At 39.7% G+C, this 19,781-nt stretch overlaps 1 protein-coding gene across 1 annotated transcript in view; it reads left to right on the top strand.

Annotated features, from left to right (window-relative positions):
• The window catches only part of LOC148650772 (tax1-binding protein 1 homolog B-like), a 37,776-nt gene that overhangs the window by 13,313 nt on the left and 4,682 nt on the right, over nucleotides 1-19,781 (top strand). Inside the window, exons 4-16 of the mRNA XM_088600301.1 lie at nucleotides 110-297; nucleotides 1,198-1,356; nucleotides 7,597-7,745; nucleotides 7,933-8,023; nucleotides 8,675-8,860; nucleotides 9,265-9,525; nucleotides 9,846-10,001; nucleotides 10,511-10,583; nucleotides 10,745-10,863; nucleotides 13,142-13,267; nucleotides 13,809-13,895; nucleotides 15,449-15,650; nucleotides 16,626-16,771. Coding sequence (XP_088456427.1) covers nucleotides 110-297; nucleotides 1,198-1,356; nucleotides 7,597-7,745; nucleotides 7,933-8,023; nucleotides 8,675-8,860; nucleotides 9,265-9,525; nucleotides 9,846-10,001; nucleotides 10,511-10,583; nucleotides 10,745-10,863; nucleotides 13,142-13,267; nucleotides 13,809-13,895; nucleotides 15,449-15,650; nucleotides 16,626-16,771 — 1,943 coding nt within the window. The remainder of the gene's footprint in view (nucleotides 1-109; nucleotides 298-1,197; nucleotides 1,357-7,596; nucleotides 7,746-7,932; nucleotides 8,024-8,674; nucleotides 8,861-9,264; nucleotides 9,526-9,845; nucleotides 10,002-10,510; nucleotides 10,584-10,744; nucleotides 10,864-13,141; nucleotides 13,268-13,808; nucleotides 13,896-15,448; nucleotides 15,651-16,625; nucleotides 16,772-19,781) is intronic.

Genomic DNA, 19,781 nt, shown 5'->3' with positions numbered 1-19,781 from the left:
AATAAATAAATCGTACAGGAGACAGTGACTGTAATGCTAGTTAAGGGTGTTAGACTAAAATAGTTCTGGATGGAGTATCGCAACAAAAATCTGTTGTTTTTATTTGCAGGGTACTACGTTCCCAATGATGACGGAGAGTTTTACCAGTTCTGCTATGTCACTCATAAGGGTGAAATTCGAGGTGCTAGCACCCCATTCCAGTTCAGAGCCAGTTCCCCTACTGATGACCTGCTGACCGTGGAAGATGAGAACAATTCTGACATACTGGTAGTCACCACAAAGGCGGGCTTCCTAGAGGTGTGCTCTTCTGAATTATGTTTTTTTTTTAAATGCAACTCTGAGCTTTCGACCCAGGTGACTCTAGGGAAACTGGGTACAGTAAGCAGGTGGCATCCTTGGATGATGTAATGTAGAATTGACACTTGATTTTTATCAATTTAAATTGGACTCTTGCCAATGGAAAACACTCTTGCCTTTTTCATGTTCATGCAAAATTCTTAGCATTAATTACTTAATCAAATATTTTGCTTATTTAAAATGTCATCATGATTTCCAGTTAATTAAATTCTGTCTGGAACATTTTAAATTAGGTAAATACCATCTACGAAACTGTTAACTAGTGTTTGTTGTGTACTAGGTGCCGTATGCACTTCAAACCCTCCTGTAGGTTTGTTGTTATGTGCTCTTTCTGGTGCAGTACATACAGGAAACAAGAACAGTAATAAGATGCAAAGTAAGATGTAAACGTTCTTGTGCAGTTGCATATTACTTTACTGGTGTGGTGTTTTAAATAATCCTTTTTTGACCTGATGTTCTTTTCATGTAGTTTTTTTTTTTGTTAATCCGCTGTCCTGAGGCTTCAGGCTATGTTTAGATGCTGCCTGTGTTCTGTGTTCTGTGGCAAGTGCCACAGGCTGGGCTGCCTAGCACCCTGCTGAAGCAGCTCTTCTGGGAGGGTGACATGGTAAAGTCAGCTGAGTAGAACAATAGGTTTTCTTCTTGCATTAATTCTCCTGAAGTGGATTTTAACCTTTAGGGTGATGCTGTAGTGGGCAATATGGCGTGGTGGGCATAGGTGAGAACTCGAGACTTGACTACAAAACTCTTGACATCCACAGTCGTCAGAGGTTGCTTGGCCTTTTTTACACTAGACTGGGAATCCTCCTGGTTTACTTTTGTGATTTAATGTGCGTGCAGCAAAAAATTGAAGAAGCAACGAAAGAGAAAGAGGAGCTGCTGAAGGTGCTGTCTGTGACTCGGAAAGAGAAAGAGCAACTTCAGGAGCAGGCGGAGCAGCTGGAGAGGCTGTGTGACCAGGCGCGGGAGTCCTTCGCCCAGCTGAGCAAGGAGTGCCAGGTAAGAGGGGCAGATTTCACACGGGAACCTGCGTGGCAGAGAGCTGCTGGCCAAACAAACTAACGGAGGAAATAGCGGAGGTTTTTTGATATGGGTTTTCATTCTCAGAAAGATGATTTAGTCAGTTCAGAGCTATGTTTGATATCGACTCTAGTGTAAACCAGACTAATGGATTTATTATAGAAAGACCTCCATGATTTATAGTAGCATTCGTATAAATCCAGTAATGTGCAGCACTAAGAGCCAGTGGTGCTACAGTACATAGCTGACCTAACTGGTCATCTTTTCTTATGTAAATATACTGCAAATATCTGAGCTTTATTTTGTCTTGCTGACTTGATATTTAAAGTTTGTTGGTTTGCCTCTTTAACCTTAAATGTGGGTCATTTCATAAGAACATAAGAAAGCTTACAGGGCAGAAAATTGCTTGGAGGATTTCCTTCAATCATTTGTTGAATAGAGACTGGGTATCGGCTTCAGCATGATGGTTGGATAGCTTGTTCCAGACAACCATGTCATACTCTTCACTATCGCTTTCTGTTAGCCGTCTTTCTTTGATTCTAATTATCTCTTAATTGCATACTAATTTAGTAGCTTCTAGCTCTTGTGTTTTTGAATTTTGTTCCCAAATACCCTTGGCATTTAAATATAAGCACTTAATTACTGGTCCTTTGATATTTTGTTTCTCCCTGGTGTTCTCTTTTATAAGAGCTCCCTGATTTTCTGCCTTAGATTTTTTTTTGGATCCTTCCCCCCTTCATTCTAGTTTTCCAGTTTAAATATTTTTCATTTCTTCTGAAGTTCCTTTCCCCAGGATGATAGCATCCCATCTCACTCTGGTATAATCCATCATATCTGAATACATAGCCTTTTTCATAGATATAAGTGGGGAGGGAAAGCTGAAGCCCTTTTTAATTTATAGTCTCTTTGGCCATGGGGTGTTTTATGCTGTAATTTAAGTCCATTTTATTTTGATAACATTTAAGAGGGCACAACCTGAAGCTCCATGAAAATGCATTTAAATCTTAGCACAGGTGTCAGTTCTTTATGCAAAGGATTGTGGAAATAAACAACAAGCCTCCCAGACCTGTTGTTGAAGCAGATACCCTCAGGAAAAAGCTGGGTGAGATTCTTGGATCAATTAACTACTAACTTCCAAACAGGACAAGCTAGATGGTTGAAATGGGACTCTCTCATTTGAACCCTTTCCTGCTCTAGGGATTATAGTGTAATTGAAATAATATCTCGGAATATATTTTTCAGATGTTACAAAGTGACATTTTCAAAATCAGTATGTGAATTGTTTTTGACTGATGAATTGTCGCTTTTTAGGCCTACATTTTATTCCCGATGTTCTTTGCTACTTTTCCAGTACACAACCGAATACAAAAGCATTTAACTTACTGGCCAGCTGTAATAGGTGATGTCATTTAATGACAAAGTGCTGGGCTGTGTGGGGCACTTAACGTTTTATTGGCCCCTGAGTCCTGTCCGTCAGTCTTTGTTGCCTTCCGGTAATTCTATGAGCCAGAGTGTGCTCATAGTCTGTCAGCGTGCTCGTTCAACTGGTAACTCACAAATCTCAAAACTTCAAAACCAGTTTGGCTGTAAATACTGTGAATACCTACCAGTAGCTGTTTTTAAACTGTCCAGAGGGTTCTGTGAGTCATGTGAATGGCTTGGTGCAATTAGCAGTTATAGCTCTGTGCAGAGCATTAAGATCCCACACTCCCACAGTGCAGCAGTCATGCCCTTTCAGCGTGCACTGCACAGTGCAATAAATGCAGTTTCAAAACTCGCATGACCAGTCAAGAAAGGAAATAAGCAATAGGTTCCACAAAACAGCCCCGACATCAAGTACGTGAAAAACAAATAGAGCCTGAAACAGACATATTAACAAGTCTGGATTACTGACAGACCTCCACCAAAGAGTCTGCTTTGGGTTTGCTCACAATTGATGAGAACTCGGTTGCTCATTTCTGGGAACTATATGACCCAAGTAGTTAATGGCTGACATCATTGTTGTTGAACACTGGAAAAGCTATGCAAGACCATGTCCATGACTAAGCATTTTTAGATACCTGGCAAGTATTCATTGCCTTTACTTTTTATGTTTTTAGGATTATTGTGCTGTTAGATGAAGGATTCAGATATATTCACCATGATCTTAATTTGTGGTTTAATTGGCATACAATTCACACAGCAGACAGTATACCTATAAATATTATCAAAATAATTTTTGAAGTTTTGAAAACTTGCTAGGCAACATTTTGAGACTTTGTGGGTGTTGTTATTTTCTTAGTCTGCTTTCTGGAACAAACTACTTCAGATTATTTACTAGTAAGTAGTGCATACAATACTTTTTTGTTTTATAATATTCATCTATGTAATATACTTAATTTATTTTTAAGTGTATGTATTCACAGTAGTTTTTTTCTATTTTTGTTGGAAATGCGTGCGGAGCTTGTGTGATTGCTCAGTGCTAAGTAGTCCTTTAGCCCCCCCTAGTGGATGATCCGTTTTCATTTCATTTTGTGACCTGAAAGTTCAAGGCTGATTTTGCATATTATGAAAATGGTTGCATGGCTCATTCTGTTGATAACTCAAAATGTATATATGAGTGAACCTTTTCTAAATGCTAAATTGAACAGAAAAAAGGTTTTTATTTTGAAAACACTTCAAATATTTGATAATAAAAATACAGGTCTCATATAAAATATATATAAACTTTATTTTATATAGCGCCTTTAAAGGTGGCTTCTCAAAGCGCTTTACAGAATGACAACAACAATAAATGAGAAGAAAACACAAGATAAAACACAATTACAGTACACAGGGGAGACTGTGGGTGGTGGTACCAAGTATAGTAGGAACAGAGGGATAAAGAATGGAACCAGTTAAGTAAATAAAAGTATCTATTTAGAGAAAGCACTTCTGCTGATGTCTTAAAATGATTTTAATATGAATGCGTCTAATATCTTATAGCTTACTTAGGCCTTAAATGGAACTGTACATTTAAAAAACTGTCTAGCTTAATAAGGCTGCATTGTAAATATGTTTCAGTGCTCGAAGGTAATTACACACTGCCTTTATAATTTACCTCAGTTTGCTGGAGTGTACAGTATATGAAAGGGAGACAGGTGAGGATATTGGCACCTTCTTTTTTCTTTTTGAAGACGTTTTGTTCACTACTACATTTAATGGAGGTTTAGTTAACACATTGAGCACTGATTTAACTTACTGAGCAATAGCAAGGAATGGAGGTAAATTCACTCCATTATGAATGTGTGGTGTTGCAGACATAATGATACTCAGAGCCTGAATTTAGTTTTCTTAGTAGTGATGAAGACGCAAATAAAACAGCTCACAGATGAGAGGAGGCCGTTTAACAGCTTTTGTTTTTTTGTAGCTGATTGATCCAAGTGTATTATACAGTTATACATTTATTTACATATAATTTATGAAGTTATGATGCTGATCTTTAGTCCTGTGTTTTAGTCTTTTGATTTGAAAGCTCCAAACTTTTTATTTGAAGCGCCTTGAGATTTCCTGACCCTCAGTTGTGCTGCTTTTTCTCATTGTAGGTATATGTTCTGCTGCCAAGTATGTTTCACCCTCAGTGGGGCAGCAGACCTTGCCAATTTCTTAGATTTTCTGTATGATTAATTTAGGAAAAAAACGTTAACAAGTTCCAACAAGGTAAAATATGTCCTACATGGATTCTTGGCATCTGTGGCTGTTGGTTTTAAAGCACAGAATAGGGCTGCCTTTTGTAAAGATTATTTGAATAAGAAATTATCTATATAAATTATGTAAAATCGTGTGTTTTATGTCTAGGAAAAATTAAAGGGGGTGTTCTTTACGGCTCATGAAATAATGTTAAAGAGCAGTGTTTGACAAAATGTGATGAGAAGGCTTGATAACATAGCTCATCTTATTTCTCCATTTCTGCTGAAACCAAGAAGCTTTCAGGAAACACTCCAGATGTCTGAAAAAAAAATCCTTTACTATTTTTATATTAGTATTTAATCTATTTACCATGAAGGGATCTTTGTGTCACTGGGGTAGACTTTTTCCTCAAGGCTTCTTTTACAGAGCTGCTGGCATACACCACTCTTGGCTAGAGCAGCTTCAGAGCATGTAGAGATATCCTGAGACAACCCATCTCTGTGCCAGTCTTTAACACCTTCTCTTCGGTGACAGAGTGAGTCCTTCAAGGACTTTTGAAAGTAAATTGTCCTTCACTCCTAGTAATTTGCTGCTGTGCCATAGTCAAGGGATGAGATTTCAGATTTTAAATGCTGTGCAAGAAATTAAAAACTATGTATCTCAAGGCTACATTGAGCCTGCATTTACAAAGCAAACAAAAAAAATTAAAGTAACAATGTTTGTAGCTGTCACTTGCACACCATTAGAAACTGTTCATTGTGTATTTTAAATCAAGTAAACTGTATCTACCCCCTCGTTAAAGATGGCTATAAACAGTACCAGTGAGGACAGAGGGCCTGAGTTTGGACTATTGATGTCTACTGATGTAACGTCACCTGCTTTACCCTGTGGTGCCCGGATTGTTTGCGTCTGCGCTCTCTGTGATGAGTGTGATGCCTGGGAGTTCATCAGTACACGTCCCTCTCCTGTTTGCACCAGAGGAGGCTGCACTGAGAGGACTGATATTTTTGAGAGTAGCAGTGTGGCAGTGCAGAGCTATTTTGACTCATGATTCGGAGCAGCTTGCTGAAGTTTCACATTGGATTTCCCCATTAGGTAACCGAGCTGTCATGTAACAGCAGTGTACATTTCATCTTGGTAACCAGCGGAGTTGTCAGTTTTCGCCACTCTGGTGTAAAAAAAAAAAAAACACGGTCCGGCACACAGATCCTGATTTTCTTCCTGTTTATTGCGATGAAGTGAATAATTTGGCTGTTTTTTTTTAATGACCATGCAAAAGAAAAGTAAGACATTTTAGCTGACATGTGCTGTTTGCTGAGACCTCCTTCTTTGGCTGCACCAGTACCACGAGGGGGACCATCATGAATCTTTAACAAATATTTTTGGGGTGGATTTAGTATTTCTTCATGCAGCCTTTTCCCGTTGTGAGTTTTGGCTGCTTTTCCCTACTTCTGTTTGTTCTACTGTAGATTAATTTTGGACCACTAATAAAATAATAGTAACATTATATAGTCCAATTCTTTCATTTTGAAATATAGTTTGTCAAACTCTAAAATGATTTTTTCTAAATCCACTGTTTTTTAGCAGCAAAAAATGGGAAGTATTGAAAACACCCAATTTGTCTCCACGCCAGTATTCCCAACATGTAAAGAACAGAGCAAGGGGCTGTCTGCTTCCACTGACGTGACACCTTTCTAAGTGGTGGCTCTGTGATTCTCCTGGCTGTGCCTGTTTGCTGCTACTAATTGGCATACTTGTAAAAGAAAGGTGTAAGACGAAGAGTATAAGAAAAAAAATCCTGTTGATTTATGTTGTGATTCTAACGGCTTTCTGTGTGCCTGTATATATTTTTAGGTTTAATGCTTTAATGGTTTAATGATCAAAAATATATAAATTTTTGATCATTCTGTTTGTGGATGTTTATTTTTCAAGCTATTGCCATTTTACATTAATATCCTTTGTTTTCCTTTAATATGGACAGAGGACAGGCAAGACCTCGTAGAGGTACTTAAAAATGGATCTTCGGTGTTTTAAGTTGTTAATTTTAAAGGGGAAGTCAAGTCGGAAAAATCAATTTCTATCAAATTGCAGTCGAGATCATATAATGTCATTGCATTGATATTGTGTATGTGCTCCAAAGCCTTTGTATACTGCCACTTGAGTGTCAACCATGAGTCGATTCGGTGTAGCCTGCCGAACCACAGATGATGCCTTCCTTTTCAACAAAAGCTGGGGACCATGTACTGAGGCCGTCTGATGCATCACAGCTACTGCAGTGCTGTAGACACACTAAATTATCTGTTTGAAACCACTCTGGGTAGGGAATGACATAGGGCTAAAGATGGATTTTTGAGTTTGGTAGTGTGGCATTACAGAGATATTTTGGAACCTAAAATTATCATGCAGTGATATAATATGTTATGCACAGCAGTTTGGTACAGTTAAATTAGATTTTTATTCCTCATTTGATTTTCTCTTTAAAATGAAGCAATGTGAAAGACTCTTTATTCAGACTGATGCACAGAGAATGCAAACCCTCGGTTTTATTGGTGGTCTCTTGCTTTGTTTTAGGAGCTACATCTTACCTCGCAAACACTTAGAGATGAGAAGGAGGAAATGAAGAAGAAGTATGAGGAAGCCACATCCAGAATTATCCAGCTGGAAGAAGACCTCATCGGTGTGACTCAGAGAGGGATTGAAAAAGTGACTGAACTAGACAGGTGTGTACGCGTAGCTAGGGGCCCCTTTTGGTTTTGTCTGCTTGTCCACTTATCTTTTTCTTCAAGGAATTCATGTACCATTGCTTATTAGAAAGTAGTGGGGGGGGATTTAAAAAGTATAATCAGGAAAAATGCATGAAATCATTTAAAAATGTTATGTTTTGTTCTGACTTGCATTCAATTTCAGTATTCGGGACAGAGTTAAAAAGTTAACACTAGAGAAAGAAAATTTGGAGTCACAGCTGAAAAACGAAAAGGATGAGAAAGAATTGTACAAGGTATTGTCCGTCTGCTATTCACATAATGGGTAGTTTGTGTAGTTTAACAGTTAACGATAATGGCACGATCTTATCCATTTTTGTTTACGCAGAGTGTTTGTGAATTGCCAGTCGAAATCTCCCACAATAGACTGTGATTATAATTACAGTTCATATTACAGGACCTGCCTCTTATATTAATGTTGCATTACTAAATCAGAATTCAGTGCTCTTCACACCTGCTGATACAATCTACTGGAATTTAACAGTGTAAAGCCCAATTAATAGATAATCCCCTGATTAAGAATTTATTTAATTGCTTTTACTTAATTTTAGCTAGGAAACCATTTCTATGCTATGTATTGATATATTGCAGTACTTTTCATTTTTAACCAGTAGTGCTGTCTATTCATTTCCCACTTGATTTTGTTTAGCCATGTAAACACTCTTGATTTATTAGTGATTTCAAGTTTTTTGTCTTACCTTTGTTTAAGAAAATTGGAATAAGAAATATTTTTGGCCCATGACAACTACTACTTTGAAGTATTTTAATCAAAATCCATGATTGCCTAAGTGATGAGTTTGCATGGATCGCCCATGTAACCATTGTTAGGAGATTGAATGAAAAAGAAATGGGCTCATGCCTGCCACTGTTCTCTGGGGATTTTGTAGGTCCACTTGAAGAATACTGAGCTAGAAAACACAAAGCTCAGCGCAGAACTGCAAACACTAAAGTCTGTGGATGTGAACAAGGAGAACATGCTCACTCAGCTAAAGGAGGAGCTCGGTCAGCTGAAGATTTGCTTCACAGAGAAAGAAAAGTTGCAGAGAGAAATTCTCACAAACACATCACCCAAGGTGCAAAAGATCTTTTAATTAGAATCTTGTTTAAAATTATATAATTGTGAATATTTACATTTTGTCATTTACATGATTAACATATTGGTTTATCTGTTTAGCCTTCTTTTCTAAATATATAGATTTTATTATTAGAGTATATGTGATTACAAGGCAAGATTTGTCTGTACTTAGAGAGGAAGTATGATTTACAGGTTACAGGTATTTGGGACTGTAGCTAAGATATTAGGTGTAAAATCTTGATCAATTTTATAATTGAGCAGTAACAGTAGTTCCTCCTCACCTAACAATTTCACCATTGTTATACACGTCTGGTATCACTTAAATCTGGTGTTGCAGTGGTAAAATACAGCCGCGTCCCCCTGGGCTCACAAGCTTCGTGTCATTTCCCCTGTCCCTCTCAGGAGGAGGCGGTGTCGCTGCGGGAGCAGCTCCGCAGGACCGAGGAGCAGCTTCAGGCAACCAAGCAGGAGGCGTCTATGCTGGCGGCCGAGCTGAGGGACGTGTCGAGTGTTCGGGATAAAACCATGTCTGAGCTGTACAGGGCCCGGCTGGAGATGGACTCTCTGAAGAAGAGCTTGGCAGGCGCCGAGGCGGAGCGCCAGCTGAAGGAGGAGCAGCTGCAGAGGCTCAGGGCCCCCTCTGCTGCTGGGCAGCCGGAGCAGGTGAATGGCTCATTCTGACCCTCCAGCCTTTAGTGCTCTGGCGGCCTTGCCCGTGCTTTCGGAACGTGTCCTGGGTTTGGAGTTCTGAGAAGAGCATTTTCAGGAGGATGTAATAGACTATTGCTGCCATGCTCTGTGCATGTAAACAAACGGGAGCATACAATACACTGAGTCATGAAAACAGCATAAGACAGAAGATTGTGTGTAATTCTTAGTACAAACTCTTTATTGTTATTATTAATATTATTAAAGAGTTATTAAGCTTTTATTAATATTATTATAAGCTGTGCTGTGGTTAACATTTGCCCTTCTTTTTATAGGGAGGTGCAAAGGTCAGCAGCGTGGCTGAGCAGGAGCTGCTCAGGGAGGTAGAGGATCTGAAGCTGAGGCTCCAGATGGCTGCAGAGCATTATAAAGAGAAGTACAAGGAGTGCCAGAAGCTCCAGAAGCAAGTGGCAAGACTCACTGAGCAAGGGGTGAGTCTGTCCAAGATCATCTGTTTCAGGCAGTGGCAACGCCATGACTCGAGAGCTCGCCGCCCCCATTTATTAAACCTCCTTAGCATCTCCTCCATAGTCATTTGAACCAATCTAAGGAAGCTAATCAATCTGTTTACATTGGCTAGGACTGTTCTGCAGTAGCCTGTAGTAGTGAAGGACATTTCCCTGTAAGGGACAGAGGGTGGATGGATAGGGGATACTGTATCTGGTGTATCTGTGTTTAAACCAAGTTTCAGTTTTAGGTAGGCCAGGACCTACTTCAAGTGCTGCATCTTGTTTATGGCTTCTTTCTTAAGATTGTGATTTTTCTAGAGAGCCATAATTTTAATTTGCTTTCAAGTCATGAGCTGAGTTTCAGAAATGCTGCAGCTTTCCCTTAGTTTCTTTCCTGCAATTTTGGATACATATCTCTATTTGTTATGTGTAGTGTGAATAAAATCTTGCGTGCTTTATGATTTTTTCCATTTTATTGTTTCATGCTTAAGGAGTCAAAGAAGCCTACAGTGGTGTTTGGCACACAGCAAATGGAAGCAGCTGCTGCAGAAAACACACCTCCAGGTATATTTCACAATTCTTGTGTTACCTGCTCTGATGCTGCTGGGCTCCAGTTCCTGCAATGGCATTATCGAACTTTCCTGTCTGAAAACGTTTGTTTAGGCAATCAAAGTCTTGTACTACTGCAGTGAATAACACTTTGAAAATCTCATTTTTAATTTCAGCCAGTCCAGCGTCATCTGAAGTTGCTCTTGACGTGATGGTTCAAGAGAAGCTCAAAGGAATGAATAAAGAAATAAGTGAAAAAAGCGACAAATACAAAAAATGCAAACAGATGCTGACTGTAAGTATGTAGGTGTAAGAAGTAAAAATATTTAGATATTACACCTGTATTATGTGCAAAAGTAAGAAAAAAATCAAAAGTTATAATACTGTCGAAGTATAACTAAAAGCAGAATTACATAGCACGGAAGTATGCTGGTGTAAAACTGTGATCACACAGTGGTGGCTGCAGGAACAATGTAAACTCTGCTTTCAGTGTGCTTGCTCCCTGCCCTTTGGTAATGTTTGCAAAAGGCTTCCACTGTTAGTTGTGTAGTGGAGTTGTGCATTGGACCGGGCACAATGTACTAGATGTACTGTATGTATTGTGTCATCCTAAGCATACCAAAAAGAAAAATCATGAAAGTTGGACTAAAATTCTAAAAGCTGCCTTTCCCTTCCTGCTGCCACCCCACTGTTTTTTCTTGCTTCCCTCTTTAACTGTGGCGCCTCATCTCTTCTAGACTGCTGCCCCTCATCTCCTTACCTGCATATCACGTTCAAAACGTCTCGGTTCTTACGCTGTTTTCCTTCTGTTTTAAGCAGGCCTCCATTACGTCTTAAAAAAAAAAAAGCTCTTGACAGAACTTCTTCCAATGCTCACTAAAATCCTTCTGGAGCTGGTACTGTGCCAGTTCACCCTCTGTTGCTATTGCAGGACTTGCTGCTTGTCACTGTCCATTCTGGGACTGGGACTGTTCTCTCTGTTACTGGTTCTCTGCACTCGGCTCAAGCTGCCTCCCTCTCCTCAGTTTTGATCCTTCTTGATATCTTTGCTGCTTTGGGTGGGTGTCCCCCAGGGGTCTGTCCTTGATCCTCTAGTTTCCTCCCCATACCTCCATCATCTCCTTTATGCTGATGATATAAAGATATATATGATATTAAGATTTTCCTGTCCTTTCCCCTCTTGGATGCTCAAATCTTCTTCCAAATCTGTTCCACCTGTCTCACAGCCATCAATTACTAGGCGCTCTTCTACCATCTCGAAGTCAGTCTCTGATAGTCTGGCCTTCTTTACTTCTCTCCTTATAATTGTAGTTCTCTGTCTCTTTTTCTCTTGAATCTACCACACTTTCCTCCTCTTTCTCTGCCAAAGACCTCTCACTCCTGTCCTCTCCGTCTCCTGTTCTGAGCTCATTTCTTTCATAATAATAATAATAATTGCTTACACTTATATAGCGCTTTTCTGGACACTCCACTCAAAGCGCTTTACAGGTAATGGGGTCTCCCCTCCACCACCACCAATGTGCAGCCCCACCTGGATGATGCGACGGCAGCCATAGTGCGCCAGAACTCTCACCACACATCAGCTATTAGTGGGGAGGAGAGCAGAGAGTAATGAAGCCAATTCATAGATGGGGATTATTAGGAGGCCATGATTGGTTAAGGCCAATGGGAAATTTGGCCAGGACACCGGGGTTACACCCCTACTCTTTTCGAGAAACGCCCTGGGATTTTTAATGACCACAGAGAGTCAGGACCTCGGTTTTACGTCTCATCCGAAGGACGGCACCTGTTTACAGTATAGTGTCCCCATCACTATACTGGGGCATTAGGACCCACGTGGACCACAGGGTGAGCGCCCCCTGCTGGCCCCACTAACACCTCTGCCAGCAGCAACCTTAGTTTTTCCCAGGAGGTGTCCCATCCAGGTACTGACCAGGCTCACACCTGCTTAGCTTCAGTGGGTTGCCAGTTGTGAGTTGCAGGGTGACATGGCGTGCTCCTGATGCTGCAGGTTTCACTATTATTCCACAAGCCCTGCTACTGTGCAGGCCAAACTCATGTGGCTCCCTCTTGGCCCGTCTCCCTCCCATATCTGTACACTCCAAGGCATCTATAGTTCTGCTGCTTGTCTTGTGTTTTCTGTTATTTTTCTCATGCTATTCTGTCCTCCACTGGCTCTCTTTTGCCACATGCGGACTTATGAATTCCTTCTTTATTACTACCTTGGTCTCTATGCTTCACACCTTCTTCTGCTCTCTCCATTCCTCTTCTTACTCACCTCTGTCTGTTCTTCCACTTCCAGAGCCTGTTCAAGTTTTACCTGCTCAGAGAGCACCTGTGATCTATCAGCTTTCCTGTGCTAGCCTTGTTTTTTAGCTTCTTGTATGTGCATGACTGTAAATTAGCTACTGTCAATTTCACTTGAATTATTAAATCCCCCTGAACAGGGATGTTTCCTTAGAAAATATTTTCTACAAGGCATATTCTTCAAGAGAAATATGAATATGTATATGTATAATAATGTGATAAAATAGGTCAGCTAGCCGTGACATGGCCATCAATGTGTTGTGCAGGAGGAGAAGGACAGAAGCAGTATGTATGCTGATGAACTGGCTAAAGTGGAGATGAAGCTAAAGGAGCAGCTGAAGCTTAACGAAACCTTGAGACTGCAGCTGGCAGCAGAAGAAGATCGTTACCAGGTTGGCCGCGTTTGTTGCTGCTTTACTGAAACCCAAATGCTGTGGTTTAATCATTTGTATTTGTCAGCTAGAAGGCCGTTTGTAATGTGTTTTTTTTCAATATCTGCATATTAAAGTAGTTAAAATGACTTAGCATTTTATGCCGTCTTTGGATAAAAATAAATACTTTAACGTTGTAGTTCACAAAGTTCTTTCACATTGTAATTTATCTTTGTTCATTTCAAGACATCAGCCTGTGATGCTCAGGCATTAAAAGAGCTCTGACATCTGACTTCTTAATGCAATCGCTGGCTGGCGAGATGTTTAATCTGAAACCAAGTGTTGTTAGTTGTTACCGGATGGAGATGACATTTATGTGCTGCTGTAGTATGAAAGCTTATGTAATTCAAATTGTCTTGTTAAAGCATATGTTTAAAACAGTTCTTTAAAAAAAGTTATTTTACCACTAATTGAGTTTAAGCAGTTAAACTTTGATATTGTCTAACATCCATACGTGGACTGTCATATGGGACAGCAGCTTTGATTCAGCTCTTCTTCGTAGAGCCAAGTGGCTGAAAAGAGGCGCGAGCTGAAGGAGCTGAAGGACAGTCTGGCCCTGGCTCTCTCCGAGAAGATGAAGCTCGTGGAGGTATGTGCCTGACACTTGTAGATAAAGACCCCGATTAAGTAAACACTCGTGCAGCCAGAGTTCCATGGCGGGGTTTCCACAGTGTAGACTCAAGAAACTCATAAAACACTGCTAGCTAGGGGCTTGTCGTCTCCCTCCTACAGGGCTGTACCAGCGATTGTATGAACTTGGCATTACAGAATGGAAAAACAAATAAGAAAATGTACTGCTAAAAGAAAGATCTGTTAGTCTTAAGTGTTCTATCTAGTCCAAGTGATTTGTGTTCCTGAATATTGCGAACAGATGCGCAGATTATGGAAAGTGAATTTGAATGTCTTAGATCCTTTGCCTTATATGTAGTTTATGATTTTTACATTACCTAGGAGACTGAGAAACTATTACACTTGATAAGAAATCTTGACAATAGGTACAAATTATTCTTTGAAAGAATCTGGAATTTAAAACAAATGCTGTTTATAGTTTAGCATGTTTTTATTTTGGCTGAATGTTTTACTTGGGTTCCTTCACACTGTATAATTAGAGTATGAAAGTAAATAACTTATTTTCCATTAAATATTCTTAACCACTGCTTACAACACAGAGTTATTGCTGTTAAAGCTGTCTTGAATGGAATTGAAAGGTAATGTAATAGTTGGGTATAGGAAAAAATGGTACAATTTGAGGTTCAGACTCAATAAATGATATTGGCGCCTGTTAAAAACATCAATAAAAAGCGTGACTGAGATTTCCTTTGAAAACAAGACAAGTTCTTAATGAAGAAGCTAATTAAAACTGTGTGTGTGAAAGCTCTCTTCATGATTTAAGTAGGTTTTTCACTGTTTCTTTTCTGCATATTCAACAGTTCTATAAATCTTGTGTCAAGTGTCAATACACATCATGTTGTGGTGAATAATGTTGAGATTTGTTTGGATAAATTATACGAGATCTTTAGATAATGTTATCAAGGATGCAGCTTTCATGTCGGGTGTCGCTGTAGTAACAACAATTTGGTAGATTTGACATTGGTTAGATTTTAAGAATTGTTAACTATTCAACTATTCCATTTGAATTGAAATGCACTGCAAGCTACTCTAGCTGTAGTCTGAATATTGTAATGATTCTATGGACAGTACAGACCATAATCTGAGTGTTTCTGTTGTTGTACAGCTTTTTAGATATTCGGGATATTAATTTTCAATGTATAGATTTCCTGTTAATTTCTTTTCCAGGCTAAAATTCCTTCATGCGGGTTTTTCTTGCACTTTCCACATTTAAGATTGTTGTCAGTGCTTGATGCACGGTTTATTTTTTTGCCATTCTATTGTATTGGCAGAGACAAAAACGAATGACTTACAACACCGCTATATGACACTTATATGAATGAACCCTGGGGTGGCCTTCATCCATCAGCGGACCCAAACAGTGCTGAAAGCGCCGATTATTCTAGTCAGCACGTGTGTTTGTGTGCATGGTGCAGGCACAGCTCTTAGTCCACTGTGTTTAAAGAGCCCATCCTAGCAGATTGTCTCTTCTTGTGTTGTGCTGACGTGCGGCCTCCCTGCTGCTTTATGAAGGAGCTCCAGAAGAGGCAGGAGTGCCGGGCAGACGCAGCCACTGGGAGCCCGAGCTCGGAGCCGGCGCAGCCCGGCGAGGAGCAGCAGGTGTTCCTGCAGTACCCCATCCCCTACCCGCAGGAGCCCGGCCCAGCCCCACTTGTGCCCGTCCGGCCCCCCGAGCTGCAGTATGGAAACCCTTACGCCGCGCAGGCGCCCCGAGGTGAGTTACACAGCAGGGGGGCCGTGGAGTGAAGCCGGGTAATGAGCGTGTGTGTGGCCCTATTACAGAGCCTCATACTTGTGTTTCCATTGAAAATGTGTTTTTGGCTGTTACTGTATAAACAGTAAAATGGGGAGTGGTGATGTTTCTCATTACTGAAGCGCCGGTACGGGCCCAGTAGAGCGAGGGAGCATGCTGCTGCTGTTTGCTGTGTGTGAGCTCGTCCTGGAAATGGCCTCCCTAGCCCTTGTCTGAAGTGCACTCGGAGATACAGGAAAGGCTGAAAGCTCAGGTGTTTGAGTCCTGTGAATTGGTTCTCGTCTGTTTCCAGCCAGAGCCAAAAACGCTATTAATGAAATACAGACGAGCTGACTACGTAGGATAACAGTAACGTGTACGTGTAAAAATGTTTTAAGAAAAAACAATCTTTCCATGTGAGGTATACTTTAGTCATTAAAAACAAGTTCTAATAAATTTCTTAGTTATGACGCTGAATGAAATTAATGTCACAGTTTTGATTTTAACTACCATTAAGAGGGTTTTGGTATTGTGATTTAGAAGTTCCAGTGTGATAGACCGATTTATACATGTGTCAAAATAGTTTGAGGTAAGAATGTAATGTTTTTGTCATAAATGACTGATTTGTCACATGTAAATGACTGGAACTTTTCCTGGCCTGCCTTGATGACTAACATTCCTTATAACACTAGTGAACATGCAGGGGCCTCTAAATTAAAGAGAGGTTTGGAATAAGTCATACGGTAAACTAGACCCTGCTAGTACATGTCTCTGTGGTGACTGTTAATATCCGTTTCACATTGAGCTGTGTGTAATCGTTCAGGCCCAGTCCGCTGTGTTTTCTGTGTAATTATTTCAAAAAGCAGGTGTACAGTTAGAGAAATCAGTCGATTCTTGGCCAGGGCGCGGTTCATTACTGTTATCTGCTCCTTCTGACATTGTGTCTTTCATGCATAGATGGAGCAGATGGTGAATTTTCTCCTGACAAGATCCACAGACCCCCACTAGGACCTCCCTCCTGGGACAGCAACGTGGTTTGCATCCAGCCCGCACGCAACCTGAGCAGGCCTGATGGACTAGAAGACCCAGAGGAGCTTAGCAATGTAAATACATAAACCTCTCAGTTCCCACATGGAATTCATTTTTCTGCTTTGTGAAAAACGGGAGCACCTGTCAGTTTCAGCATTCAGGCACAGGCTGCAGGCTTAGGGTGAGCAACACAGACATGGCTAGTGAAAAGAATTTACATAAAGGTTTAATTAAAATGGATTTCTGAGAGCTCATTAGTTGACAAGAATAGAAATAATTGGGATACTGTTACTATCTATTACACTACTAAAACAGAGGCTAATTGCTCTGAGAAGTTAGAAGATCAGCTCTTGGAAAGCTTATCATTACAGTCCTCTGCTCTTTGCTAGTACAGTAGTATCATGACCTGTTTCTCATTTAGTCTAGTTTGCTGCATTTAATTGTTATTAACCTTTGCTGAAGCCCATCAGTGTTCAGACAGGCGTGGTTTTAGCCTCACTGCCTGAGATCCCTAACAATGAGAAATGAATCTCGCCTTCCTGACTTCCGACTTTGGCTGTCAACTCAGCAGAGTAATTAGGAGAACTGTCAGAAGTTGCAAAGCTTGTTTGAAATCCATGATGTGTGCTTAGCAGTGTTCAGCACCTTGCAGCTCATTGTGCATGTAGAGTTTGACCATTTCTCATATGCACATTACACATGACAAGCTCTTCTTATTGAAGTCATTTGTTGCAGTTTAATTAGCAGCGTATTCATCCTGATCTGTGTGCTTCTGACTTGCTTTGTCATCTTGTGCACTTGGAGAACTGTGTGCTTATTTGCAGACTGCTAAACAACACATGCAGACATGGAAACCACAAAGACAATAGGAGGAACAATGTGAAAATCGAACATGCCAAAGTACAAGTATTATGCAGTTAAATTAGCATTATTTTTTTGCCGTGACTTTAAAAATGTTGTTTTAGTAAAACAATACTGTTAAATTAAAATATTTCAAACTTAATCCCAGCTAGATGTCTTAGTTTATAATTGTGCCTGTAGTGTGTGACTAATTAGTATTTTTTGTGGTTATCTTAATTATATATTGCTTTCTTACAGTATTATTTAGTTTTGCTGTGGTGTGAACTAATTGCATGTTTGTTTAAACATGTAAGACAGTCTGTGAACACGAGTTGTTGTTTCTGTCAGGTTATTTGGATCATCCTCTGTGTTTTTTCCCTACTAGCTACTACTAGCTTTTTAAAATGTCTTTTAAAGTATTTTACACACGTTAAGAAGGTAATGCAGAGAAACTGTAGACATCTCCTCTTTGAACCTTGAGTGGTTTTCTTGTTGCTAATATTTTTCTTTTAGTGAAGTGTACAAAATCAAAGGCATAAGATAATGAGATTTAGGACTTCAGATCCAGTACTGGCTGACCATCAGTACCACTCTTTTCCTCCCACTGGATTTGGATGTGTACTTGTCAGATGAGCCTAAATATATCTGGCGTTCTGGAGAGTAAGCGCCTCAAGCTGCTCTGTGGAAGAGCAAGATGGTTGAGGTTGCAGTAGCCATTTATTGTTTGGAAGCAGATTATAATGGGGCTGAGAACTATTTAAATCAGGAAGATTTGCAATTTGTAATTCAAGAGACAACAGTGTAGTGAGCTGGATCGGCATGGCCAGCTGTTGGAAGTGACTGACCCGCGATGAGCACTAAGAGCACATCAGTGGAGAGAAGACAGTAGTGTCGAATAGCTCTGAATTGTAGTGGATCATCTTAACTTTATTTTCTCTTGGGATGACTATAATTTGTTGAACCAGATATCAAATTATTGACTCTTTTAAAATGACCACATAGACATGTTTTATATTCATCACTGCTAAAGAGACGAGTAGGAGTTATGCGCTTGCATCGTGCCAGAAGGTTGAAGGTAAAGCTGATTTCTCTGATGATCCTCATCAGGGCCCTCTGCAACTGTTTGCGTGCAGTCTGTGTTCATGAAACGAGAGCACAGCTGACAGTGCTTATGAGAGGAAGCAGTCTGAGTTGGCAATTTAGCTGACGTGCCTGAGTGCAGGTTGACAGGTGTGACATGCTTGGCTGGTGATAACTGCATCTATAGATCACTCAGGACTGCCCACTCGAAAGCAGGCTTGCAGGACTGGATCAGTGCCTTTCCTCTAAAAAAGGAATTGATAAATAACCCAAGAACACCCATTGAAGATTCTGCTGTGGAAAGGTTATGAAAGTATTGTACCATGCATGGTATCACAAATCACTTTTTAACCAGTTAAGGTTTGGCAGCGTAACATTTCTGGCTAATCTTATTAAATTTTTATATAAAATTGCAGGGGAATGCATGTTAAGTTGTATATATTTTTTTTTTAAATGATGATGTTACAATAGCTTTTAGAAGGCTCAGTGGTCTCCCAGACAAGGCTGTTGTAGCTGGAGAAAGAATATTTTGATGAGGACAATTATGTTATGTAGGACAGGTTTGTTTACCATAAATAGAGAAACCATGTTAAAACATATCAAAAGTTCAGATTATAGTTTTGCTTTCATTACTGCAGTTTTATTTATTTTTTCTTTTTGTTAATCTATCTAAAAGCCTGTCATTTTTGTTTTATGATTAAAGCAGCACAGTATACAACAGTAATGTTTCAACAACTGTACTGAAGGCCCTGCGTCCCATGTGTGTCATGCAACAGAACATTTTCATTAATTTTTGAAATAGTCAAATTCACTTTCCTCTAAAATTAAACAAATAAATTATTTTTTATTTCTGTAATTCACTGTTGTGTACGTTTTAATAAGCAAATTCAATTTCAGTCTCCGTTATTTTAGAAGTGATTTTTAATTAACACATCAAACTTTCATTTAGAGAATTTTAATTAGTGCCATTCACATAGGTCTGACACTGCATCTGTTCCCCATCTTATGCGGTGGGTAGACTCTTAAATTATACATTTTTTCTGTTTTTAAAAAGAGTAGTCTTCCTTTTTCTTAACAGTTTTAATTTAATTAAATTAATTGGATGAACCACAAGAACAGAAACAATAAACATAATAACATAATCTCCACAAGATAAAAGATTTG

This window comes from Lepisosteus platostomus, chromosome 12 (genome assembly GCF_059453375.1).
Source record: "Lepisosteus platostomus isolate fLepPlt1 chromosome 12, fLepPlt1.hap1, whole genome shotgun sequence".
NCBI lineage: Eukaryota > Metazoa > Chordata > Actinopteri > Semionotiformes > Lepisosteidae > Lepisosteus > Lepisosteus platostomus.
This window is presented reverse-complemented; position numbering and strand designations above follow the sequence as displayed.